The sequence below is a fragment of the Phaenicophaeus curvirostris genome, chromosome 2 (genome assembly GCF_032191515.1).
Source record: "Phaenicophaeus curvirostris isolate KB17595 chromosome 2, BPBGC_Pcur_1.0, whole genome shotgun sequence".
In the NCBI taxonomy this organism is placed as follows: domain Eukaryota; kingdom Metazoa; phylum Chordata; class Aves; order Cuculiformes; family Cuculidae; genus Phaenicophaeus; species Phaenicophaeus curvirostris.
Genome location: NC_091393.1, coordinates 28,331,434 through 28,357,572, shown reverse-complemented (window position 1 = coordinate 28,357,572; position 26,139 = coordinate 28,331,434). Strand labels below are relative to the sequence as shown.

At 48.3% G+C, this 26,139-nt stretch overlaps 3 protein-coding genes across 5 annotated transcripts in view; 1 reads left to right on the top strand and 2 right to left on the bottom strand.

Moving 5' to 3' along the window:
- RNASEH1 (ribonuclease H1) overlaps positions 1–4,233 on the bottom strand; it is a 77,148-nt gene extending 72,915 nt beyond the window's left edge. For both annotated transcript variants that reach the window (XR_011336935.1, XM_069851602.1), the window contains exons 1-6: positions 4,092–4,233; positions 3,886–3,992; positions 2,649–2,843; positions 1,962–2,061; positions 1,420–1,474; positions 342–426 (exon numbers count right to left, since the gene is read on the bottom strand). Coding sequence is in view for 1 of the 2 variants with exons in the window: in XM_069851602.1 (XP_069707703.1) it covers positions 342–426; positions 1,420–1,474; positions 1,962–2,061; positions 2,649–2,843; positions 3,886–3,992; positions 4,092–4,201 (652 nt within the window). In the remaining variant the exon portion in view is untranslated. The remainder of the gene's footprint in view (positions 1–341; positions 427–1,419; positions 1,475–1,961; positions 2,062–2,648; positions 2,844–3,885; positions 3,993–4,091) is intronic.
- A 1,279-nt stretch (positions 4,234–5,512) lies between these two features.
- On the top strand, positions 5,513–12,135 carry ADI1 (acireductone dioxygenase 1). Its single transcript, XM_069851536.1, has 4 exons — positions 5,513–5,649; positions 6,744–6,863; positions 8,634–8,813; positions 10,781–12,135. The coding sequence occupies exons 1-4, from the start codon at positions 5,530–5,532 to the stop codon at positions 10,913–10,915; spliced, it is 555 nt and encodes a 184-aa protein (XP_069707637.1). The 5' UTR covers positions 5,513–5,529; the 3' UTR covers positions 10,916–12,135.
- A 9,768-nt stretch (positions 12,136–21,903) lies between these two features.
- TRAPPC12 (trafficking protein particle complex subunit 12) overlaps positions 21,904–26,139 on the bottom strand; it is a 44,647-nt gene continuing 40,411 nt past the window's right edge. For both annotated transcript variants that reach the window (XM_069851587.1, XM_069851586.1), the window contains exons 10-12: positions 24,810–24,910; positions 23,957–24,044; positions 21,904–22,250 (exon numbers count right to left, since the gene is read on the bottom strand). In XM_069851587.1, coding sequence (XP_069707688.1) covers positions 22,008–22,250; positions 23,957–24,044; positions 24,810–24,910 — 432 coding nt within the window. In that variant the 3' untranslated portion in view covers positions 21,904–22,007. The remainder of the gene's footprint in view (positions 22,251–23,956; positions 24,045–24,809; positions 24,911–26,139) is intronic.

Here is a 26,139-nt window from a genome sequence, read left to right as displayed (position 1 = left end):
GGCTGCTGCACCAACTTCCGAGCACTTTCCTGCACACAAAGTACACATGAACAACATTTTTTCTAGACTTTGCACCACACTGAATGCCTGAACAGAAAAATCCTTCCGCCGTTCTTTACTGTAACGGGCACTTTGTCTCCAGTTGTATTTCATGCTGTTTGCAGGTGATCCCTGTAAGATTCTGAAGGCTTTCCCCAAGCAGTCACAAACACTGAAATAAGTTAAGCATTCTCTTCTTTACAACCCTCTCCCCAGGCCTCAGTGTTTCCTCTGGGCCTCATGTAATGCAATTGTGTGCAGATCACCTTTAAGAATCAGGAAAGGTAAAACCATTAGCTTACCGTTAATAGTGAACCGGCTATCAGTGTAGATGATTAGTTTCTTGATGTTCTGACTCTTTGCTTGTTCTATTGCTTTGCAGGCTGCCTTAGGAACATTAACATAATCAGTTCAGAACAGGATTTTAAACAAACGCAATTAAAATACCAGTGAAGTGTCTGATGCAAATACAGAAACGCCAAGAATATTACTGCAATCTCTCCATCAGTGAGGACCAACACACTTTAGAGCAGAGATTCCCAAAACTATGCATGCAGTCAACTTAAAGTCAGGCAAATAGAAGCTTCACTGACAATAAACCCCACCAATATTCTGATGCTCAATTCTGTACTTGCAGGAGCCACTTTCTGCCCCATTTCCTAACTATCAAAGCCTCTATTAACCGTTACGCAAGTTTTAAGCATCTCCTCCATCACTTTGAGGAAGAAGGATTCATAGCAGTTCCAGCAGTCTGGAACCCCTAAAAGGGATGGATTTTTTTTGTGCTATGTGGTTGAGTCTTGACGTAGAACTGAAAAGATCTCCAGTGACACATTAGACCCCTTGCACACCACTATCTCATCTGCTTGTCCCTCACTGAAATGGGGGATTGCTCATCTTATCTCCAAACACACAGTGCAGGACGGCAGCAGCACCAGGATTAAGATGAGGTGAGAAGCAAAGATTAAATCTGCTGCTGCCAACAGAAGTTACTCCTGAGAGCCTAGTATTGTTATATTTATTTAAGGAGTATGATACTTTGACCCTATGACAACAATAAGCTGATTCTCCTCTAAACCACCGCTCAGCAGCTCTCACCCCAAGGTCTCAGATACACGCATTAAGAATGCAAAGGACAGCATCCAGATTTGAAAACCAGGCTTTCCGAATGCAAGGTTGTTTTAAATAGCTGTGCCCTTGGTGATATCTGGGGATTCTCACAGTGAATTACCTTGTTCAAAACCAATAAAGATCAATAAAACTTGAAGAGAATGAATCGCTTCAAGTCTTAACTCCTGATATTTTGTGCGCTTCCCCGCAGCTCCATAACTAGCTTCTGTAGCCTACGCATAGAAGCATTTTAGGATATTTAATACTTACATGTATTTCAGCTCTTTGATTAGTCTGTCGTCCAGGAAGTCTTTCACTGGTATTTCTGTGCCCAAGGAATGAACACTAAATTAGTTATCCTAAATATGCAGAGTGGCGTATAATGAGTACACATCATAAAAACAAACAGGAGAGCTACTCTTCTTTTTAGAAAGGAGGATGAATAGACATTCTAGCTCTAACTACCACCTGCATAATGCAATCTGCATATTTGGACCTGCCACCAGTACACAATTACATTTGTTGCCATCTGTGCACACCTACAGCTATTTTCAAATCTTCTGTATCACCTGAATCCTAGCTTCAGCCCCTAAAAATATTATTTCAGTCGATTTTCCCCCCATTTGTACTTCCCAGAGAAGCCGACTTCTCTCTTCCTTTCAGTAAATCACTGGTCTCACAGTGCTGTCACGAGTCTCAACAGCAGGGGTCTGTATTCAAAACGCGGTGGTATTGTAAAATCACACAGAGAACAAACAGGAACACACTAAAAAGGAAAAAAAAAAACACAAAAGAATAATCCAGCTACTTACAAAGGGTGGCCTGGCCCCCAGTAGACGCCTATTCCAGCACGTGCCCTGTTACGTCCATTGCCTGAGCAACAACCGTCTGTATAAACGACTGTAAAGTCGCCTAGAAAAGAATGACCAAAAGCACAAGTTCAAGCTCTCCTTCAAGGATGTAGGCTCTTTAACCAAAAGTAACTGTCTGTCAGCAAAGCAGTCCCCAAAACGTCCCTCCCCAGAGAGCCCTTCCAACTCTTAACTCCAGAAGCCACATAAATTAAGAACGCCCTAACCAGAATTCCCACTGCAGCTTCACACCCTGAGCAATGTCAAATCAGCCAGCCTCGAGAAGCACCTCTGCCTCAAGTTCCACTCTCACTACTGTTCCCGTCTTCTTCAGTTAACACCAAACCTTCCCAGCTACCTCTGTATATTTACACACAGTCCATCATCCAGACACATACAAAATCACACCCATAACAGTTAAATTATGCTGCATGTTAATACCAGTTCAAACAAATCAGTATCATGCTGAAAGACCATGTGAACAAATGTTTCCCAGCTGATATTTACATTTCAAGAAGAAACAACATCATGCTGGGTCTGACTCTGCCATACAAAAACGTCCCTAAAAGTTTCCTAGTAATCACACTTGTTACTTACGGAAGAATGGAAAGAACCCCAAAACATTAGGGAAATAATGAAAGACCTCACCCATGTATGAAAATTTATCTTCACTGACTGTTGGCGCCGGCTGTACTTCTTCGTGCTTTACACGCTTTGCGATGTGTTCTTCGTTTGTGGGCTGTTCAAACGGCCTTTTGCATGCATTGCAACACGAGGAGTTTATTTCTGCTTCCTCGCCCTGGCTACCACTTTCCTGTATTACAGCTGGAGGATTGGGTGTCCCTTCAAACAGAAAAAGTTCAACTCGATAAGAGATCATATTTTATTTGAAATAACTGTTTCTAAAGCCAATTCTTGTTATCACCTATAGCAATTTGGGATGAGAGGGATTGCGCCAGGGCAGATTCAGACTGGACATCAGGAAAAACTTCTTCACCCAAAGGGCTCTCAAGGTTGGGGTTGTTCAGCCTGGAGAAGGCTCCAGGGAGACCCTAGAACCTGAAGGGCCCACAAGAAAGCTGGGGAGGGACTGTTTATAAAGGCTTGGATAGGAAAAGAGAGAATGGCTTTAAACTGAAGAAGGGAAGATTTAGATTAAACATGAGAAAGAAATTCTTCACGATGAGGGTGATGAGGCCCTGCCCGGGTTGCCGTGGGAAGCTGTGGCTGCCCCATCCCTGGAGGTGTTCAGGGCCAGGTTGGATGGGGCTTGGCCACCTGATCGAGTGGGAGGTGTCCCTTCTCATGGCAAGGAGGGATTTGGCTGGAACTGGATTGTCTTTAAGGTCTCTTCCAAACCAAACTACTCCCGTTACTCCATGACTCTACAATCTTTAAGGTCCCTTCCCACACAAAGCATTCCATTTTGATAGGAATGGTTGGACTCGATGATGCGGTGGGTCTCTTCCAACCTGGTTATTCTATGATTCTATGATTATTGTACGGTCTTTAAGCTCCCTCCCCACGCAAACCACCCCGATTCCATAACCCTTGAAAGTACCTTCCAATGCAAACTATTGCCTGATCCCATGATCTTTAAAGTCTCTTCGCACACAAGCCATTCCCCGATTCTATAGTCTTTGATGTCATAGAATCATAAAATCACCAAGTTGGAAAAGACCCACCGGCTCATCGAGTCCAACCATTCCTATGAAATACTAAACCATGTCCATTCCCACACAAACCATTCCGTGACTGCACGATCCTATGATCTCCAAGGTTCCCATTCCACGGTTCCACGATGCTTAAGGTTCCCACTACACGATTCCACGGCCGCTCAGCTCCCTTCCCACCCCCTCCACCCCACGGCTCCACGACCCCTTACCTGCCGCCTCGGGCCGCTGCCGGACGAAGGCCCAGGCGTCCTCCTCGGTGTTGAACTTCTTGAAGGAGGCGGCGGGGAACCGGTTCACCTGCTCGCGGCACTCGGCCCTGCGAACACAGCGGGCTCCGGTGAGGCCGAGTGGGGCCGGGCCTGGCCGGGCCCTCTCCCCGCGCTCCTCCTCCCGCCGGGGCCCGGCCGCCGCTTACCACGTGCGGTACACGCCGCTCCGCCGGCCCTTGCGCACCGCGTAGAACATGCTGCCGGCCCTGGGGGCGAGACACGAGCGCCTCAGCACGGCCGCGATCCAGCGCAGCATCGCGCCGCCGCCGCCATTCGCGTCCCCCCTCACCCCTACCCCTACCCGCTCACTTCCGGCGGCGCGCGCACTGACGTCACGGAAAGCGCGCCGCCCCCTCAGCCTCAGGAGCCGCCGCGGCTCCGTTGCGCATGCGCCACGTGCCCTACGGGCCGCGGCAAGGACCAAACTTGCTACAAGAGCGCGGCCTGCGGCTTCGCGGGCCCTTCTGGGGTTATTTTGTTTTTTTTACTTGGTGTCTTTTTTTTTTTTTCCTCTCCACAACCTCCTTTCAGGCAGTTGTAGCCAGTGATGAGGTCTCCCCTCAGCCTCCTTCTCTCCAGGCTGAGCAACCCCAGTCCCTCAGCTGCTCCTCATAACCCTTGTTCTCCAGCCCTTTCCCCAGCCACTCCTGGAGCCCAGCTCTCCTCCTCTGTGCACATCCCTGCGGGGCACAGCACAGCCCTGCTTTGCCATGTGGTTGGACTCGATGATCCCGGAGGTCTTTTCATAGAATCATAGAATAACCAGGTTGGAAGAGACCCACCGGATCATCGAGTCCAACCATTCCTATCAAACACTAAACCATTCCCCTCAGCACCTAATCCACCCGTCCCTTAAACACCTCCAGGGAAGGGGACTCAACCCCCTCCCTGGGCAGCCTCTGCCACTGCCCAGTGACCCTTTCTGTGAAGAATTTTTTCCTAATGTCTAGCCTGAACCTCCCCTGGCGGAGCTTGAGGCCATTCCCTCTCGTCCTGTCCCCCATCACTTGGGAGAAGAGCCCAGCTCCCTCCTCTCCACAACCTCCTTTCAGGTAGTTGTAGAGAGCAATGAGGTCTCCCCTCAGCCTCCTCTTCTCCAGGCTAAACACCCCCAGCTCTCTCAGCCGCTCCTCATAAGGCCTGTTCTCCAGCCCCTTCACCAGCTTTGTTGCTCTTCTCTGGACTCTCTCCAGAGCCTCAACATCCTTCTTGTGGTGAGGGGCCCAGAACTGAACACAGGATTCGAGGAGCGGTCTCACCAGTGCCGAGTCCAGAGGGAGAAGAACCTCCCTGGCCCTGCTGGTCACGCCGTTTCTGATCCAAGCCAAGATGCCATTGGCCTTCTTGGCCACCTGGGCCACTGCTGGCTCCTGTTCAGTCGCTGTCAACCAACACCCCCAGGTCCCTCTCCTCCAGGCAGCTTTCTAGACAGACTTCTCCTAGTCTGTAGCTGCACAGCGTTGTTGTGCCCCAAGTGCAGGACCCGGCATTTGGCCTCGTTAAACCTCATTGGGCATTGCACAGCCCAGCCCTGCACGGCCCAGCCCATCCCATCCCATCCCGTCCCGCCCCTCCAGCTCGGCCATGCTGCGGGCCTGGTACATGGACCAGGAGCCCGGGGAGCCGCGGGCCCCGCACCGGCAGCGGCCGGACCGGCCCGTCAGCCCCGAGCGGCTGCGGCGCCTCGGAGTCACCCACCGGAGGGTAACGGGGGGGGAGCGGAGCCCCTTCCCGAGCGGCCCAGGGGACCCCCCGGCACGGAGAAACTCCTTCTACTGCCTGGGCTAAGCCTTCCCTCTCCAATTTAAAGCCGCCTTCCTCTCCCCATCGCTCCGAGCCTTTGTAAACAGTCCCTCCCCAGCTTTCCTGTAGCCCCTTCAGGTACTAGAAGGTCGCTCTGAGGTCTCCTCGGAGCCTTCTCTTCTCCAGGCTGAACAACCCCAACTCTCTCAGTCTGTCCTCATATGGGAGGTGCTCCAGCCCGCTGATCATGCTTGTAGCCTCCTCTGGGCCCATTCCAGCAGCTCCATCTCCTTTTTCCTGTTGAGGATTCCAGAACCGGAGACAGGACTCCAGATGAGGTCTTGTACCACACAATGAAAGGGTCATTGGTCCCTGGCAGAGGCTGCCCAGGGAGGGGGTTGAGTCCCCTTCCCTGGAGGGGTTTAAGGCACGGGTGGACGAGGTGCTAAGGGACATGGTTTAGTGTTTGATAGGAATGGTTGGACTCGATGATCCGGTGGGTCTCTTCCAACCTGGTTATTCTATGATTCTATGGAAAGGATCTCGGGCTACCGGAGTGTCCAGAGGAGGCTGCCAACTCGGCGAAGGCTCTAGAGCAGCTGGAGTCACTGGGTCTGCCTGGAGGAGAGGAGGCTGAGAGGAGACCTCACAGCTTCCTCGCAAGGGGAGGAGGATGAGCAGGCGCTGAGCTCTTCTCTCTGGTGACCAGTGATGGGACCCAAGGGGATGCCAGGAAGATCCCAGGAGAGGGATAGGTTGGATATTAGGAAAAGATTCTTCCCCAAGAGGGTGGTGGAGGCCTGGAACAGCTCCCAGAGGAGCAATCATGGCACCGAGCCTGACAATATTCCAGAAGCCTTTGGACAAAGCCCTCAGACGCAGGGTGTAAATGTTGGGGTGTCCTGTTCAGGGACAGGAGCTGGACTTGATGGTCCTTGAGGGTCCCTTCCGCCTCTGCCCCACCACCGCCACTCCCGACAACTCACCTTTTCCCACGTTACTGTCCTGAATTGCGTCTGAACATGCTGTTGTTTTCTTCCCTGCCTAATTTTCAGTTGGATGCTGATAACTACGAGACGGATCCATGTCTGAAAGAGATCCGGAGAGCGGAGAATTATACTTGGATGGATATCGTTACCATACACAAAGACAAGCTTCCAAATTATGAGGAGAAGGTATGCGAGTCTTTGCTTTCAGTGAGGATCTGTGCGCTCGAGTCTGTGCAGCTGGCTTCTCCACACCCGCACACCCCGAGCAGGGGCACAAAGAGGGGCAGCCGTGTGTGAAATACAGCCTGTACCAAAGTCCTTAACATTTAAAAAGTAGTTTTGATATTATTTTAAAAATAGTAGAGGCCTTTTGCTTCTGTAGGTTGGAAAAGAGCTCTGAGATCATCAAATCCAGCCATACCTACCACTCCAGGCCTTTGTAAACAGTCCCTCCCCAGCTTTCTTGTAGTCCCTTCAGGTACTGAAAGGTCACTATTAGATCTCCTGAGAGCCTTCTTTTGTCCAGGCTGAACAACCCCAACTCTCAGCCTGTCCTCGTATAGGAGGTGCTCCAGCCCTCTGATCATCTTTGTAGCGTCCTCTGGACCCGTTTCAACAGCTCCATCTCCTTCTTTTGTTGAGGATTCTGGAACTGGAGTAGTTGCTAGATGGCTTGTACATAATAACAGGGTTTTTTCCAGTTATGTCGCTATTCTAGAGGTTATTCTTCCTCCGTACTCGGCACTGGTGAGACCGCTCCTCGAATCCTGTGTTCAGTTCTGGGCCCCTCACCACAAGAAGGATGTTGAGGCTCTGGAACGAGTCCAGAGAAGAGCAACGAAGCTGGTGAGGGGGCTGGAGAACAGGCCTTATGAGGAACGGCTGAGAGAGCTGGGGGTGTTTATCCTGGAGAAGAGGAGGCTGAGGGGAGACCTCATTGCTCTCTCCAACTACCTGAAAGGAGGTTGTGGAGAGGAGGGAGCTGGGCTCTTCTGCCAAGTGATGGAGGACAGGACGAGAGGGAATGGCCTCGAGCTCCGCCAGGGGAGGTTTAGGCTGGACATTAGGAAAAAATTCTTTACAGAAAGGGTCATTGGGCAGTGGCAGAGGCTGCCCAGGGAGGGGGTTGAGTCCCCTTCCCTGGAGGTGTTTAAGGCACGGGTGGACGAGGTGCTGAGGGATATGGTTTAGTGTTTGATAGGAACGGTTGGACTCGATGATCCGGTGGGTCTCTTCCAACCTGGTTATTCTGTGATTCTGTGATTCTGTGAAAATATTTTTCACAGAAAGGGTCATTGGGCACTGGCAGAGGCTGCCCAGGGAGGGGCTTGAGTCACCTTCCCTGGAGGCGTTTAAGGGATGGGTGGATGAGGTGCTGAGGGACATGGTTTAGTGCTTGATAGGAATGGTTGGACTCGATGATCCGGTGGGTCTCTTCCAACCTGGTGATTCAATGATTCAATGATTCTACCCTCTCCTGACAGACCCAGTCCTGCAATGTGAACCTTTACCCATCCCTCTCACAAGTGGGTGTAAGCGCTACTGTTTTTCAGAGCCTGGTTACATGCAGCTGTAGCTGCTGGTTCTTGGAGGAAAGGAAATGCGTCAGCTTGCTTAGAAATGTCCTGAGACAGGGTCCGGCAGGTTGGCTTGGCCATTTTAACCACTTTGGTCTCATCTGTTTGTTAAATTGCTGTGCAGTTGCTCTTTAAAATCATAGAATCATAGAATCACCAGGTTGGAAAAGACCCACCGGATCATCGAGTCCAACCATTCCTATTATTCACTAACCCATGTCCCTCAGCACCTCGTCCACCCGTCCCTTAAACCCCTCCAGGGAAGGTGACTCAACCCCCTCCCTGGGCAGCCTTTGGAAGTGTTTTGTGTGGTTTGCCATATGTTTCTACCGGATTTCTTCTCTGTTCAGTAGCTTTAAGAGACACTTGCTCTTCCTAGATAAAAGCATTTTATGAAGAACATTTACACCTAGACGATGAAATTCGCTACATCTTGGAAGGATCTGGCTATTTTGATGTTCGAGACCAGGATGACAAATGGATCCGGATTTTCATGGAGAAAGGAGACATGATCACTCTCCCCGCCGGCATCTATCACCGATTTACACCAGATGAGAACGTACGTTGGTATAGATTACCGTAAATTTTCATGACAAATCCATGTGAGTGTAGATCACATTAGTAACTCCGTGGCCCAAGACTCGCAGTTCATTAGCAAAACATATTAAATATGAAGTAGGGATATGAAAAACACTAAATAATTCACGGCATCCGAACCTTTCATCTCCAGGTCACAAATCCAGCTTCCTCTCATCAGCTGTAACCGCAAGTCATTGCCGCGTGATATTTGTAGCACGTTTTATGTGAGAGCCAAGCCCTGCAGCTGTGCTGCCCCTATCGCCCCACTGCTAGTTGAGGTGGAGATGGTGGAGATGGGTCCTTCTGTGTTGTCTTGCTGTGCCTTTTTGTGGGGATAGAGCCTGTCTGTATCCAGCATTTTTCATGGGCGCTAAATTCTCCTTCAGAAGAGGAAGATTTAAGGGTCCTGAGCCACTACTTGGAGCTGGCATGTGCTGGAGTGGATGCTGCTTTCAGAGAGTGACCTGCTTTCAGAGAGTGTTCCTGGCAATGGGACTGTGAGCTTGGCACATAGTCCTTATCTGTGTGTCTGTTCCTGTGGGCTTTTATATTAATAGATTTGTAAGCTCAGCCTTACCCCTGGAAAACTGGGAAATGCGTGCTGTCTCCTGTGTGGCCAAAGCCCGTCTCTGGTGTAGTCTGGAGGGTGGTATCATTTTCAATCAGCTGCCCAGATGGCTGATCTCATCTATGGAAAAATGGGAGATCCTGTTTTGGTGAAAACAACGACTTTTCACATCTACATTTTGAGATCCGCAGTGAATCAGCTACAGTTGCTAGGTTAAGGCTTTTTCTTTACATGGAAAAAGTGTCAGGGGCTATGGGCTGATTCCACAAGAAGTCTTAAACGTCTGTCCACTTCAGAAAATTTAGACGTGCCATCTTCAAAGGAAATTTTTTGGTCCTTCTAGGCTTCTGCATTTTGCAGCCGTGTTCTTTAGATACCAGACTTTATTCTTGACATTGCTGAGTGCAAGATAAGCACTTAGCAGAGTTTACAAAATAGGTGGAGTATCAACCTGTAGCCTAGTTGACAGAAGAGGAGAGTTCCCCGTGACTCAGTGGTTGGAGCACTTCTGCAGGATATAAAATCCTATTTTCTGCTGCCACAACTGTACCTCACAGCAGGCATAACTTTTGGTTAGATGGTGGCAGGAGTTCATAGAATCACTAGGTTGGAAAAGGGCTTTGAGATCATTGAGTCCAGTCGTCCCTGTCCACTACTAAACCAGATCCCTGAGCACTTCATCTGCCTGTCTTGTAAACCCCTCCAGGGATGGGGGCTCTGCCAGGGCCTGAGAGCCCCTTCAGCAAAGAAGTTTTTCCTAATATCCAATCTGAACCTGCCCTGGTGCAGCTTGAGGCCGTTCCCGCTCATCCTGTCCCCTCTCCCTTGGGAAAAGAGACAAGCAGCCAGCTCTTGTTGCTTTTCCTGTTGGAACCTGGAGACTTATCAGTTCCTGTATCATTATTTTTGGTTGGTTTATGTGCTTCCCTTTCAGCTTTTATGGCTCTGACTTTGGAGCTTCAGGTGTTCCTCTAAAACACTTTGTAGCCACCTTGGCTATTCTGGTTGCTCTTGTTTAGTTAAGCAAGTAGGATTTAGGTGCTGTGTTGCTCAGCATTGTGGGGTTCAGTGGATCCAGAGCAAAAGATTTGCATAGGACAGGATTCTTTTTGTTTCTTTGAAACAGAGAAAAGTACTGGCTCTGCCTAACCTAGAAGCAGTGATTGCGACACAATCTATCACTGCGTAGGTGCAAAATCTCCCCCTGCAGTAGCTGGAAGCAGGAGCAGCAGCAGATTTGTATAATTTTCTGGAGCACATGAGGCTTTTAGTTCATCTTGAAATGGTGCCAGAAATTTCTGCAGAAGTGGAGACTTCAGGACAACGATCCCATGGAAAAGGAGCTCTTAAATGACTTGTCACTTCTTGCTCTTTGACAGAATTATGTGAAGGCAATGCGCCTGTTCGTCGGAGAACCCGTCTGGACAGCCTACAACAGGCCGGCTGATGACTTTCCTGCTCGGAAACAATACCTGAAATTTTTGGCTGAAGGAACAAAGGAACAAAGTGCCTGAGACCTGACAGATGGAACAGCCCGAAGCCCTGTCAGAATATACGTGTCTGGTGGCTTTTCACTGATTAGGCTTCTTCTATTTACACATGTGATTGGAATCACAGAATCTTAGGAAAAATTAGGTTGAAAGGTCATCTAGTCTAACCCCCTGTGAAGTCTGAGGCTAACTTTAAAGCTTGACCAAGTTGCATGATACCTGGAGGTTTGGAAAACTCCAGTGGAGGAGGTTCCACAGGCTGTCTGGGCGCCCATTCCAGCACTTAACCGCTCTCACAGGCAAGCGTTTGTTCTTCGTGGTCTGCTCCTTGGTCGTGACTTGCAGTTGTCTCTTGCCCTTTCATTGAATGTCTGAGAAGAGCCTGGCTCTGTCTTCTTCCAGCAGGAGGTTGTAGTTAGGTCTATCAGCCTTCTCCTCTCTGGGCTAGACAAACCAGTGTCCCTCGCTGGGTTCTCTTCCATCAAGGAAGATGTTCAACAGGTTTTGCCCTAGTTTTGTCTGCTGAGGAATGTCGTAACCAGCTGACACCAACCACTGACTGTTTTAAGCCTGATGTTCCAGAAGTTTTTCACCCTCCTACTGCGGGGGACAATGTCGAAAGCCTTGCTGTGGTCAAGGTGAATGACATCTGCAGTTTCCCGTCTCCGTTGTTGCCTCCTAGACAGCAGCCGGTAGGCGCCCTCGGTAAATTGGCGCTGACTGGTTGTTTCATGTGCCTGGAATGGCTCCTGTAGTGCCTTATTCTGGAGTTCTGGGGAGCAGCGTGAGGCTGACCAGCCTGTACTTCCCCAGATCTCCTCTCCATCCTTTCTGGGGGTGGCAGCAGCATTTACCTTTTCCCAGTCAAACAGATTTCCCTGCTCACTGTGACCTTTCAGAGATGCCAGCAGCCGATTGCATTTACGATTGCTCAGAAATCCATTTTCTAACCTTTTTTTTTTCCTTGATATTTCTGGCAGGTGGATTCGGGAGAGGTGGGCTGCATTAATATTCATTCTGTTCTGAATCCATACTAATGAACTAGGTAGGATTCTGGTTTTAATTAAAGAAGATAAACCCTGCTTCATTCTTGTCTAAAAATGTTCACAAAATAAATTTGCATAATCAGCATTTTAGTGTGCAGCTTCCTCAGTTCTGCCTTGGTACATAAAGCTGGGGGTTTTGCTCAGTAAAATGTAGCGATTTGCTCTTGTGATTTTATTAATAAAATCACTTTGACTCGGCTGTGGGTTCTTTTTTCCCCCTTGTACTGACATTAAGGACAGTTTTTGTTGCTGTAATGGTTGATCAGCTTTTATTCCTTGCACTGCAACTGACTTGTTCCACAACACAGGCAAATAATTCACTGGGTGCCTCAGTTTCGTCAGCTGCGAGATGGCAAAGAGAAGGCTCAGACACATCGGTTGGGTTATCAGTCAATGCTCTGCAGGGTGTGCAGCTCCTCAGCAACGGGCAGAGCAGCATTTTGGTGTGAATTTACCCTTTGCAGTAACGAATTCTGCCAGCTGGGCAGGTGTTCTCCTTGCTCCGACTCTCAGCGGATGGTGGGAGCACGCGCTCTGCACCCTGTCGCCCGGCTTGTCACGGTTTATCATAGAATTATAGAATCACCAGGTTGGAAAAGACCCACCGGATCATCGAGTCCAACCATTCCTATCCAGCACTAAACCATGAGCCTCAGCGCCTCATCCCTTAAACCCCTCCAGAGAAGGTGACTCAACCCCCTCCCTGGGCAGCCTCTGCCAGTGCCCAATGACCCTTTCTGTGAAAAAATTTTCCCTAATGTTCAGCCTGAACCTCTCCTGGTGGAGCTTGAGGCCCCAACCAGACAAATTTGGCAGCTAAAACCGTGCAGTTGAGCCTCCAAAAACCCTTCCCCCCCCAGCTCCACAGGGAAAGGAGAGGAAAAAGACTTATGGGTTGGAAACTAAAGTTATACCTTTAATGAATTGATAATAATAATAAAAAAAAATAATGAAATAATAACATATACACAAATATATAAGATTGTGCCCCCACCCCTTGAGGGTCACCACAGACAGGAGGGAACGGATCCATGGCCAGGAGGGAGCTGAGCTCAGGAATTGGATTCAGGAACACATGGATCTGGGACCAGGAACAACCAGGCAGACATCCTCACTGGACGTTGGCCATCGCAGAAGAGAGCAGGACCCTTGCGATCTCTCAAATTTATACTAAGTATATGGGATGGAATCCTCTGTTGGTCAGTTTAGGGTCACCTGCCCTCTTCACTCGCCCCTTGCAACTGCGCCTCTAATTCCACCAGCTTGAGGACCACCTTGGCTAAGTACAACCCCTGGCCTTTTTGCACAGCAATGCCCTGTGTGATCACTTTAGAGAAGGACACTGTCTCAAAAACATGCAGTGAGCTTTCAGAAGAATGGAGGTACCTACAGCCACTGAGTTAGTCACAAAACTGACTCTAATTTACCTCAAACTACAACAGCCAGGTCCAAGCTCCTGCCTTGCAGTTTCCTGAATAACAGGACTCTAGAAAGGGAGTTGAAACTTGGGTTTGCCTGAATGCTCCTAATGGAGTGGACAGTTGATGACTGAACTTTCCCACTGTTCTTCCCTGTGGCTGTATGGCAAAGCCCTTCTGGAATCCCCAGCACACAAAGCAGATGGAACTGTTGGAACGGGTCCGGAGGAAGCCACAGAGATGATCTGAGGGCTGGAGCACCTCTGCTATGAGGACAGGCTGAGAGAATAGGGATTGTTCAGCCTGGAGAAGAGAAGGCTCCAAGGAGAACTTAGAGTGACTTTCCAGTGCCTGAAGGGGCTACAAGAAAGCTGGGGAGGGACTGTTCACAAAGGCTTGGAGCGATAAGACAAGAGGCAATGGCTTTAAATTGGAAGGGGGCAGATTTAGATTAGAAATTAGGAAGAAATTCTTCGTGATGAAGGTGGTGAGGCCCTGGCCCAGGTTGCCCAGGGAAGCTGTGGCTGCCCCATCCCTGGAGGGGTTCAAGGCCACGTTGGATGAGGCTTTGAGCCTCTGATCCAGTGGGAGGTGTCCCTGCCCATGGCAGAGGTGGAACTGGATGGGCTCTAAGGTCCCTTCCATCATGATTCTATGATTCTAAGTCTATCCAGACAGACAGGTGGGTTTGCACGGATGCTGGGCCATGTCCTGGGTCTCGCCCAGCCAGGGATGCGTGTGCCACTTGCCTGGAAGCAGCATCCCGTGTCCTCTTGACCAGCATCCTGGTTCCAGAATAAACTTTAGGGATTTTTTTAAAGCACAGCTACAGGAATAAATGACAATTCCTGCCTGTGGCAAGTTTTCTTTCCACAACTTGTATGCCACAGAGTACTGTGTTTCCGAATGTAAAATAAAATGACTGCTTTCACCTGGCGCTGATATCAGTCCCTGGGATCCAATCTAATTCATCCTCCTCCTGCTTTCGTTGGTGTTTTTTTTCTGGCAGAAGTCATAGAATCATAGAATAACCAGGTTGGAAGAGACCCACCAGATCATCGAGTCCAACCATTCCTATCAAACACTAAACCACTAAACCATTTTGTACAAACCAAGTCGATACGAGACTGCCCTTACCTCCTGGGGCCTTTCATTTTGATCTCTATCTCTCTGCAAAAGGAGAAGTGGAGGCTGTGCCGCCAGCTCTCAGGAGCCCCCATTGACAGCACGAGCATCCCAGCCCAGACTGGGGGAGCGACTGGGAAGAAAGGGAGGGTAACGCACTCTCCTTGGGAGCAGCCCTGCGGAGAAGGACTTGGGGTGCTCACTGATGAGAAGCTCGACACGAGCCAGCGATGTGTGCTCACAGCCCAGAAGGCCAACAATGTCCTGGGCTGCATCCAGAGCAGCGTGGCCAGCAGGGCGAGGGAGGGGACCCTGCCCCTCTGCTCCTCTCTGCTGAGACCTCAGCTGGAGTCCTGTGTCCAGTTCTGGAATCCTCAATGTAAGAAGGAGATGGAGCTGTTGGAACGGGTCCAGAGGAGGCTACAAGATGATCAGCAGGCTGGAGCATCTCCCATATGAGGACAGGCTGAGAGAGTTGGGGTTGTTCAGCCTGGAGAAGAGAAGGCTCTGAGGAGACTTTATAGCGACCTTCTAGTGCCTGAAGGGGCTACAAGAAAGCTGGGGAGGGATTTTGTACAAAGGCCTGGAGTGATGGGGTGAGGGGGAATGGCTTTACATTGGAGAGGGGAAGATTTAGACTAGACATTAGGAGGAATTGGGAGACAATGGAACACGTTTCCCAGGGTTCAAGGAGGGGTTCAAGGCCAGGTTGGATGGGGCTTGGAGCCCCTGATCCAGTGGGAGGTGTCCCTGCCCATGGCAGGGGGTGGGACTGGATGATCTTTAAGGTCCTCTCCAACTCAAACCATCCTATGATTCTGTGATTTACAGGCTGGAGGCAGCGGTGAGGGATGGAGAATCAAGCGGCTGCCGGCAGCGATTGCTTTCAGCCCCTCGCTGATGTCGGATGTGACCCGGGAAGCAGGACTGAACCACCTTGTTTTGTTGCCTCTCCAGAGGAATATATACACCCGGCAGAGCTCCCATCTCCTGGCTGTCAGGAATAACACACGATCTCCCCGCTGACGATCGTTCATCATTTTCATAGCTCAATGCATCCTGGTGCTGGGTGGCGGCGGGGGCCGGGGGGGTCTCGCTGTCAAACCCTTGGAGTCCGTGCCCTTGAGTGCTAGAGGTGTCTTTGAGAGGGTGAAAGCTTTTCTCTCCAAAACGATTCTTTGTCAGCCAGCAAAAAAAAAAAAAAAGCAATTTGGGGCTGGTATAAAGATTCGACACCTGTGAAGAGATTGCATGGGAGATGACACTGGGAGGAAACAGCTGGGCAGACAAAAATGTTAATATTAATAGAAAACACTCCAGAGAGTGGAAAGGAGGAGGGAGAACGCGCCGTTCCTTCAGATGAAAAATGCAGCTTATTTTCGTGGTGATTTTTTGTGTTTGTTTTTTTTTTTTTCTTCTTTTTTTTTTCATTCCGTGCATCTGCAAGTGCAGAGTGAAATCGATTTTTGGTCCAAAGCATGAGCCTGTTTTACTGCAGTTAGTGGAAGATCTTGGTGCATTGATGTGCTATGAAAATTTATGTAAGTGGTTCCAGCAGCATCCTGTGGGCAGCATTAACGCAGGCAAAGAGACTATTTCAACAGCTTTAGGATCAGAGGATAAAAAAAGAAAAATAAAGATAAGAGAAATGGTACTGAATTGGGGGCTTGAAGATAGCTTTGTTGGTACCTATGTTTTATTTTCCACTTCAATCCAACCTTCTCCCAGGTGGCCTGTACCTCAGCTTTTCATAGAATCATAGAACAGTTTGGGGTGGAAGGGACCTCCAACTCCATCCAGTTCCACCCCTGTCACGGGCAGGGACACCTCCCACTGGATCAGGGGCTCCAAGCCCCATCCAACCTGGCCTTGAACCCCTCCAGGGATGGGGCAGCCACAGCTTCCCTGGGAAACCTGGGCCAGGGCCTCACCACCCTCATGGTGAAGAAATTCATAACCAGCTTGAGAGAGCAGTGGCCTTGGTTTCTGCAAGTGAATGGTAAGGAAGTTGTGGATGGTTAGTGGACTTCTTAATAAATTATACAATCACAGAATCCCTAGGCTGGTAAAGAGCTTTGAGATCATCATATCCAACCGTACCTGCCCACTGCTAAATCATATCCCTAAGCCCTTCAACCACCTGTCTTTTAAACCCCTCCAGGGATGGGGACTCCACCACCTCCCTGGGCAGTGATTCCAGTGCCCAATAACCCTTTCTGTGAAGGAATTTTTCCTGATGTCCAATCTGAACCTGCCCTGGTGCAGCTTGAGGCTGTTCCCTCTCATCCTGTCTCCTGTCACTTGGTAGAAGAGACCAACACGCCCCTCTCTACAACCTCCTTTCAGGTAGTTTTAGAGAGTGATAAGGTCTCCCCTCAGCCTCCTCTTCTCTAGGATAAAAAACCGCCAGTCCCTCAGCTGCTCCTGTTAAGGCCTGTTCTCCAGCCCCTTCCCCAGGTCCGTTCTCTTCTCTGGACTCACTCCAGAACCTCAATGTTCTTGTAGTGAGGGGCCCAGAACTGAACCCATGATTTGAGGTGCAGCCTCTCCAGTGACGCATCCAGGGGCAGAATCCCCTCCCTGGCCCTGCTGGTCACGCCGTTTCTGATCCAAGCCAAGATGCCATTGACCTTCTTGGCCACCTGGGCCCCTGCTGGCTCATGTTCAGCCGCTGTTGACCAACCCCTCCCTGGTCCTTCTCTGCGAGGAAGCTTTCCAACTGCTTTCCTCCAAGCCTGGAGCTGCTCGGGGTTGCTGTGTCAAATTATTTGGACAACCAGAGGGCTTCACATTCTGTGATGCTGCCCTCCCTCGTGACGTGTCTTTGGCTGTTTGTCTTAATGCGAAGACATGCCTCAGCTGATTATTTAACTCAACCAACATCCACACCAGACATGTAGGGGTGCCTAGAAATGGGGGAGGGGAAATGCTGGCGGCGAGGGGTGTCTCACCCTGGGCCTCCTCGCAGCCGCCTGTCCTGGTTGCTGGACTTGACAAGGACAAAATCCTCATGCGCTCCGAGCACCAGGTGCTCCTGGCAGAGCTGGTACGCTCCCGCCTGGCTTCTGTCTCAAGGATTTAGCTGGAATAGGAGTTTATGTGCTAGGAGCCTGTGCGAGGCTCGACAACTACATCCTCTGTTTGGGAGTCTTCCCTGTGAAAATGAGAGAAATTCTCAGTTTCCTTTCCCTCTCCCCTGAAAAAAAGGTCACTGCCAATTGTCCTCTAATTCCTGAAGCCAAATAGTGTTATGATTTAAATATTTCTCAAAGATGGAGGTTTGATCCAATTTGCTGCACTCATTGGGTCTTTAAAGCTCAATACCCAAAACATTTTGGGCCTTTACAGAAATGGACTCTGCTATAGCGGCAATTCGAAAAAAAACTATTTTATATGTCACTGAATCATTATCCTTCTTTTTTTTTAAATTGTATAAATATACAGATAAGACAAAAAGCAACATTTCAAACCCCAGAATGCTCTAATGGCTATAATGGGTATAAACTGGGCAGAGGCAGATTTAGACTAGACATAAGGAGGAAATTCTTCACACTGAGGGTGGGGAGGCCCTGGAACAGGTTGTCTGGAGAAGCTGTGGCTGCCCCATCCCTGGAGGGGTTCAGGGCCAGGTTGGATGGGCCTTGGGCACCTGATCCAGTGGGAGGTGCCTCCTCTTCTATAGGATAAACAACCCCAGGTCCCTCAGCTTCTCCTCATAACCCTCATCCTCCAGCCCCTTCACCAGATCACAGAATCACAGAATCACAGAATAACCAGGTTGGAAGAGACCCACCAGATCACCGAGTCCAACCGTTCCCATCAAACACTAAACCATATCCCTCAGCACCTCGTCCACCCGTGCCTTAAACACCTCCAGGGAAGGTGACTCAACCCCCTCCCTGGGCAGCCTCTGCCAGTGCCCAATGACCCTTTCTGTGAAAAATTTTTTCCTAACGTCTAGCCTAAACCTCCCCTGGCGGAGCTTGAGGCCATTCCCTCCTGTCCTGTCCCCTGTCCCTTGGGAGAAGAGCCCAGCTCCCTCCTCTCCACAACCTCCTTTCAGGTAGTTGTAGAGAGCAATGAGGTCTCCCCTCAGCCTCCTCTTCTCCAGGCTAAACACCCCCAGCTCTCTCAGCCGCTCCTCATAAGGCCTGTTCTCCAGCCCTTTCACCAGCTTTGTTGCTCTTCTCTGGACTCTCTCCAGAGCCTCAACATCCTTCTTGTGGTGAGGGGCCCAGAACTGAACACAGGATTCGAGGAGCGGTCTCACCAGTGCCGAGTACAGAGGGAGAAGAACCTCCCTGGACCTGCTGGTCACGCTGTTTCTGATCCAAGCCAAGATGCCATTGGCCTTCTTGGCCACCTGGGCCCCTGCTGGCTCATGTTCAGTCGCTGTCAACCAACACCCCCAGGTCCCTCTCCTCCAGGCAGCTTTCTAGACAGACTTCTCCTAGTCTGTAGCTGCTCAGGGTTGTTGTGCCCCAAGTGCAGGACCCGGCATTTGGCCTTGTTAAACCTCATGCCATTGGTCTCAGCCCAGCGGTCCAGCCTGTTCAGATCCCTTTGCAGAGCCTCCCGACCCTCCAGCAGATCCACACTTCCACCCAGATTAGTGTCGTCCGCAAACTTGCTAAGGGTGCATTGCCCTTGCTAAGATCCATTGCCCTTCGCTGGACATGCTCCAGGACCTCATTGTTCTTCTTGTGGTGAGGGGCCCAGAACTGAACACAGGATACAAGGTGCAGCCCCACCAGTGCTGAGTCCAGGGACAGAATCTCCTCCCTGGACCTGCTGGTCACACCGTTTCTGATCCAAGCCAAGATGCCATTGGCCTTCTTGGCCACCTGGGCCACTGCTGGCTCATGTTCAGTCACTGTCAACCAACACCCCCAGGTCCTTCTCTGCCGGGCAGTTTCCTGCCACTCTCCCCAAGCCTGAAGCTGCTCAGGGTTGTTGTGCCCCAAGTGCAGGACCCGGCATTTGTCCTTGTTAAACCTCATCCCATTGGTCTCAGCCCATGGGTCCAGCCTGTTCAGATCCCTTTGAAGCCTCCCTACCCTCCAGCAGATCCACACTCCCACCCAGCTTAGTGTCACCCACAAACTTGCTAAGGGTGCACTCGATGCCTTCATCCAGGTCATTGATAAAGACATTGAACAGGGCTGGACCCAGCCCTGAGCCCTGGGTCACCTTGTCGTGGGAGATCAGGACAGTAACAATCGTCCTTCCCAGTTCACTGGCTGAAGTCCATTGTGGAGCCTCAGATGCCTCTGCGCTTGCCTTTTGGGGAACATCTAACAGGTCCAATGCAGAAACTGAGGCACCAGCCGCAGGGGCACGGCGGCTGGTTAGGGGGCTGCAGTTAGGTACTAGACACAGCAGGCAGACACTCGAGTCCTTTTGAGGATCAGGGTCTCTGTGCACAACGTCATCTGAATGTCTGCAGCACGGCTTCTGTGCTCCTCTTTTCATAAAAGAGGAAATTTAAATGCAAAACTTCTGTGAAGGCGCATTAAGCTTTAAGACTTGACTACAACCATCAGCTCGTTCGGGCTCTCCTTTCCGCAGCTCTTCTCACTTAGCCAGATGACACTCGCACGCTGCGTTTTGGAACCGAGCTCTGCCCTCATTTACGCCAGGAACACTCATTAAATCCAGCTGAATTCATTGAATTGAACAGGATTGCTTGGTGTAATTAATGTTTTGAGGACAATTTTTGTCCTTAGCTTTAATGCTTCACGTACAGCATCCAGATGCGTCACTGCCTCAACACAGGAAACACGTAACTTGTACATACGTATAAATCCAAACCATAAAGCGACACTGACATTTTTCCTTGCGTTTTATAAACAGTTCGCATCCACCCAGCAGTGATAACAAGCCTTTGCACTGAAATTTTAATTATTCTGCAAGTCTACCAGGATGTCACTTGTTTAATGCCTCGCTGAGCTTAGAGGTCACACACTCCAAGTCTCCTCTACTGGTGTTTTTGTCCAAGTTAAAAGCTTCTCCTAATAAGAGCACAGCAAACATAGTGAAGTGAGACCTATGAATAAGGAATTTAGAGAAGCTTGGAGGACAGGGGATTATATTCTTTCCAGGGTGTTTCTTTTTTAATAGTTATCTGACTCTGAGTGGGATCATAAATTTTTATTCTCTAGTGATCAGCAGCAAGTTGTCATTTACCCGTGCAGGGAGTATAAGGCGCTACTGAACCAAAAATGAAGCATTTTACTCCTCAGCTGCAAAGAGGCAAGTGGTTTTGGCATACAGGATGACGGTGGGTCCTCCTACTTTCATTTAGGATTGGGAAAGACAAATCAAACTTTCTGAAACAAGGGTATAACGACATAGCACAACCCCTGGCTTTCATCTCTTATACTCATCTATATATCACTGTAAAATGCTTTAACTGGGACCACACAATGGTTTGGGTTGGAAGGGATCTTTGAAGATCATCTACTCCAACCCTGCTGCTGTAAAAGCAGAGACATTTTCCACTAGACCAGGTTGCTGAAATCATAGAATCCCTAGGTTGGAAAAGACCTTTGAGATCATCAAGCCCAGCCGTACCTGCCCACTACTAAACCAGATCCCTGAGCACCTCATCTGCCTGTTTTTTAAATGTCTCCAGGGATGGGGACTCCACCTCCTCCCTGGGCAGTGATTCCACTGCCCAATAACCCTTTCTGTGAAGGAATTTTTCCTGATGTCCAGTCTGAACCTGCCCTGGTGCAGCTTGAGGCCATTCCCTCTCGTCCTATCTCCTGTTCCTTGGGAGAAGAGACCAGCACCCACCTCTCTACAACCTCCTTTCAGGCAGTTGGAGACAGTGATAAGGTCTCCCCTCAGCCTCCTCTTCTCCAGGCTAAACACCCTGAGTTCCCTCAGCCGCTCCTCGTAAGACTTATTCTCCAGCCCCTTCACCAGCTTCACTGCCTTTCTGTCAAAAACTCTTAGCTGATTAAATCAGCTCATGTGATTTACTCACTAATTACTGAAAAATTACAAGACAATCATAGAATGGTTTGAGTTGGAAGGGACCATAAAGATCATCCAGTTCCAACCCCCCTGAGACAGGCAGGGTCACCTCCCACTGATGAGGTTACCCAAGCCCCATCCAACCTGGCCTTGAACCCCTCCAGGGATGGGGCAGCCACAGCTTCCCTGGGCAACCTGGGCCAGGGCCTCATCACTCTCATAGTAAAGAATTTCTTCCTCATGTCTACTCTACATCTTCTAATATGAGGTCAAATTCATTTTTTCTTATAAAAGGAACCTGGGTAATTGTCTGTGTGCACGGACAGTACACTGGAATGAAGAAGAATTAAGCAGTAATAGACTTAGGGATGGCTCCAGGTCAGCACAAAGTCTTCACAATGATAGGACTGTTAACGACAACAGATTCTGTAGTAATGCCGACTGAATATTCATAATTGAACAGATTTTATTTCACATTTACACGTTAGCAAGAGTATTTACAATTTAAAACCTTAGCCTTGCTGGAAAGAAATAGTTGGACATGATCTACCCTAACTTGAGACACTGCGTATTAAAGCTATCGCCCTCTTTGAGAGCTACAGCCTCTAGAAGCGCCTGCTTCTTCTGCATACTGCGCGATGACTCCAGTTCATACATAGTCGTCAAGTTGAAGAGAACACTCTCATGCAGGTAGTGCTTGGGGTCCTGCTGAACCATCCCTTCCAACTGCCGGAGGGAATCCTTCAGTTTTCCCAGGTAAAGAAGACAAACAGCAGCATTGTTATTAGCCTAGAGAAAAATATATTGTAAATAAATAAGTATATAAATGTATGTATCCACGTACTTACGAGGAGAGCGAAGGAGAAAAAACAGTTTAGTGTCTGGAGTGACAAGTGATTTACTGCGTGCTAGGAATTACTATTGTGTGTGTCTGTACGTGTGCAAGTAACTAAGATACATTATCAGTCATCCAATCCAATCCAATCCAATCCAATCAAATCCAATCCAATCCAATCCAATCCAATCCAATCCTTTTCTTCTTGCTACTCTCAAGATTTACCTTGAGCCAGCAGGACTTGCTGGCTTCTAAGAGCTGAAACTCTAAAAGACAGAGTCTAAAATGGCATATAAATAGTGTAGGACATTGGTTAATTTTAAAAGTCGACTGAAACAGATTTCAGACACTCCTGGAGCCTCTTCACACTGTCATTTGCATTGTGCTTTTTTAAGGACTTCACTATATCTTCAGACTTGCTTTCCTCTCTGGCTTATAGAAGACCCACACTAGCGGCAGGGAGAAATTACCTTATCACAAGGGCATCTACGACTGACTTCAAGTAAATTCAGTAGAGAAAGAAGTCTAAAAACATCCTGAATGATCAAGTCAGGTTGCATTTCCTTTTCCACACAAACCAGGTTTTAAGAGTTACCAAAAGATTCCAACAGTATGAAGTCACAGAGCATGTTTAGCAGCAGAAACTTTCATGCTTTCTGGAAGCTGCAGATAAAGGATGAACACAGCCTTGTCTAAAAAACTATTTTTCTCTCCCTTCAGGAAACCTTACTGATCTCGTGCAGTTTAGAATATGTACTATTTTGCAGCTTCCAAAATGATGCGATTTACGTGCTGCTTCGACTCAGTCCCCTCAGCCTGCAAACAGCCATGGATCAGGCTCCTGCAGGGAAGGTGTCTCAGCTCTTAGGATGCTCTTACAGGACCACGCACTGAAAGCTGCCAAATACAGAAACCCCAAAGAAACCAAACAGCTCTTCCTCGATCTCCTCCTGTCACGGGAATCCAAGGCTTTGATATGCAACGCGTTAAAAATGTCACGTTTAAAATTACAGCATCATAGAATCCCTAGGTGGGATCCCTTTGAGATCAAGTCCAACCGTACCTGCCCAGTACTAAATCATGTCCCCAAGCACTTCATCTACCTGACTTTTAAACCCCTCCAGGGATGGGGACTCCACCACCTCCCTGGGCAGCCTCTGCCAGGGCCTGAGAGCCCTTTAGGTGAAAAGACTTTTCCTACTGTCCGATCTGAACCTGCCCTGGGGCAGCTTGAGGCCATTCCCCCTCGTCCTATCGCTTGACACTTGGGAGAAGATCTGCTCATCGTTTAAACACCTCCAGGGATGGTGACCTGGATGGATCTGAACCTGCCCTTCAATGCTGTGTGAAATCATGTTTATCTTACACACGCTGGCAGCTGCCATTTCTTTTTCTGACAGGGAAGGCAAAAAAATAGTGCAAGATCCCCTAAAACATCATGTTTTGGGATTTCTGCAGGTGTGCCTAAATATTCACGTCCTTCGTTTCCCACCCCATTTTGTATCCCATCCTTCCGCACACTAAAAACCCTGTGGCACGTGTCACATCCCCATTTTCTATAAAGCTCTGAGCATACTCTGGGTACTCATGAAATCCACGCAAGAAGCATTACAAGAATAATTTAGGGGTTCATTATAAATGTAGCAATTTGGAGATTTACCACTGCGTTTGATGAGTCGATCCTTAAAATTTCGGTGAAAAATCGATGAGCTTCTGCAAAATTATTCTGACCAAGGTGGAGAAACGCTCTAGAAAGTAAGTGACATATGAATGAGCTCTCCTCAAAAACCCAAGGTGATAATAGATTTTAAAAAGAATGGACACCATTTTTTATTTTCCCTGTTATAGATATGAGAGTTTCTGACATTTGCTCTTCACGGTGTAATTACAACCAGCAAGGAGACACTGATTTACGGACAAATGGAATGACAACTTGGATCAATTGGCTATTATATCTTCTGCCAAGCAAAGCAACAGCCTTCATTGTGTTTTTATTAATTTAAATGCAGATACTTTCTTCCTGGAATTATTTCGCTTCATGAAATTAGCCACACTATATAATTTTCAGAGGACTTCTGAACAGTATTTTCTAAACATATTAAGTCAGTGAGCTAACCACTACAAGCTGAGTTCCCCCAACACGCAGCTCCATTTACTACAACGTGTTCCAGAGCTGTTTGAATATACCAGGTGGTAACTTTGCAAGCAGATCTGATTGTAGGATAAGGGCCCAAAATAGCTTTTCCTCTCCTAAGAGTTACTTTATACAAATGTATTTTGAAAAAGAAGAGTGAAAATATGCAATGCCTTGAAGAGAGAAAACTTTGTAAACAACCCAAGGATCTCAATTTCAATCCAGGATAATGTAATTCAGATTTCCTGGGACAACATTCAGATGCAGTTACATAAAACACAGAAAGAGAATGGGATTGTCTCAAGGGTAGTTTAAAGCTCATAACACGTATGTTGCAAAACTCTGTTTTAAAGTTTCGTTTAGCTATTGAATTATCTACCTGTTCATTAAAATCATGATTTGGCTCTGCAGTCCATCCAATTTGTGAGCCGCTTTCTCAACGTCTTGAAAGTATTTTTCTGCAGTTTTTATGTCTCCAATCTAGGCAGTAAAATCATAAGAACGTTAAAGTTACTGTGAGGAGAAGAAAATAGATGATTATGTCTATTACAAAGAAGAAGATGAAAAGGTATCAAAGTCCACTGTCTAATTGTATAATTGTGTAATATTAATTGTGTACAATTGTATAATTGTGCCCCGTCTGTCCTGGATTCTGTCTGTGTGTTTCTGAATCCAGTTCCTGAGCGAGTCCAGCTCCCTCCTGGCCTCGGATCCTTTCCCTCATGTCTGCTCTGCAGCATTTTTGGATACACAGAGACATCGAGGGGTGGGGGCGCGTTCTCATATATTTGCATATACTTTATTACTTTCTAATTATTATCATCATTTCATTAAAGCTGTAGTTTTAGTTTCCAACCCACAAATCTTTTTCCTCTCATTTTGCTTTCCCTTTTCCCTGGGGGTGGGAGGAAGGGAACTGGTCAGGGCTAACCTCAAACCATTCTATGATTCACAAGGATGCTTCTCATTTCATCACACAAGCTCCTAACCAAAAAAACCTCCCAAATGCTGCAAACCCTAGAGATTCCCAGCAAGTGACTTTCCAAGAACAGTTTTCAGACCAAGCAAACATCCATCTTAAGGTTCCATCTAGACTCCTTCCCAGTTTGCTCACCGGACTCTCCTCGTGGCAGCAATCACAGCCCTGCCGACACCACTAACCCAACAGATATGGCTTCATCTCTAACCACAAGCCCTCTCCCTTGACAAGAGAAAGGAATTATTCTTCTTTGCCTTTAGTGGATGATCCAGTTGAACGCTGCACTTAAAGATGGAACCGTCCATCTACAACAGCATTTAGGGAATGCCCGTCAATATCCGACTTAACGAAACAGGGGCATTTCTTCCCAGTGTTATGTGGACTCAACCAAAACAACCATTATCCTTTCTAAAATCTTAGACATTCAGTTTTAATAACAAAAGATAACAATTTCTCTATAAATACCACTAAAGGTTTAAACCACTGAGAAAATAATTACATTTAACTAAAGGATAATGTGGGCACAGGGTAAATGAGTGTGTCCTTGAATATTTTTAGCCTGGAAATTAGAAGGAAGCCCCTAACCATGAGAATAATGAATTTCTATAGCAAACTACTACTTTGCTCCACTGGGAGCTTGATGAGTCCAAGGGTAATATGCTCTGAGACTAATCACGCTGTATTTGTGATCATCAAGACTTCTCATTCTTGTATCTTCTCAGCAAACGCC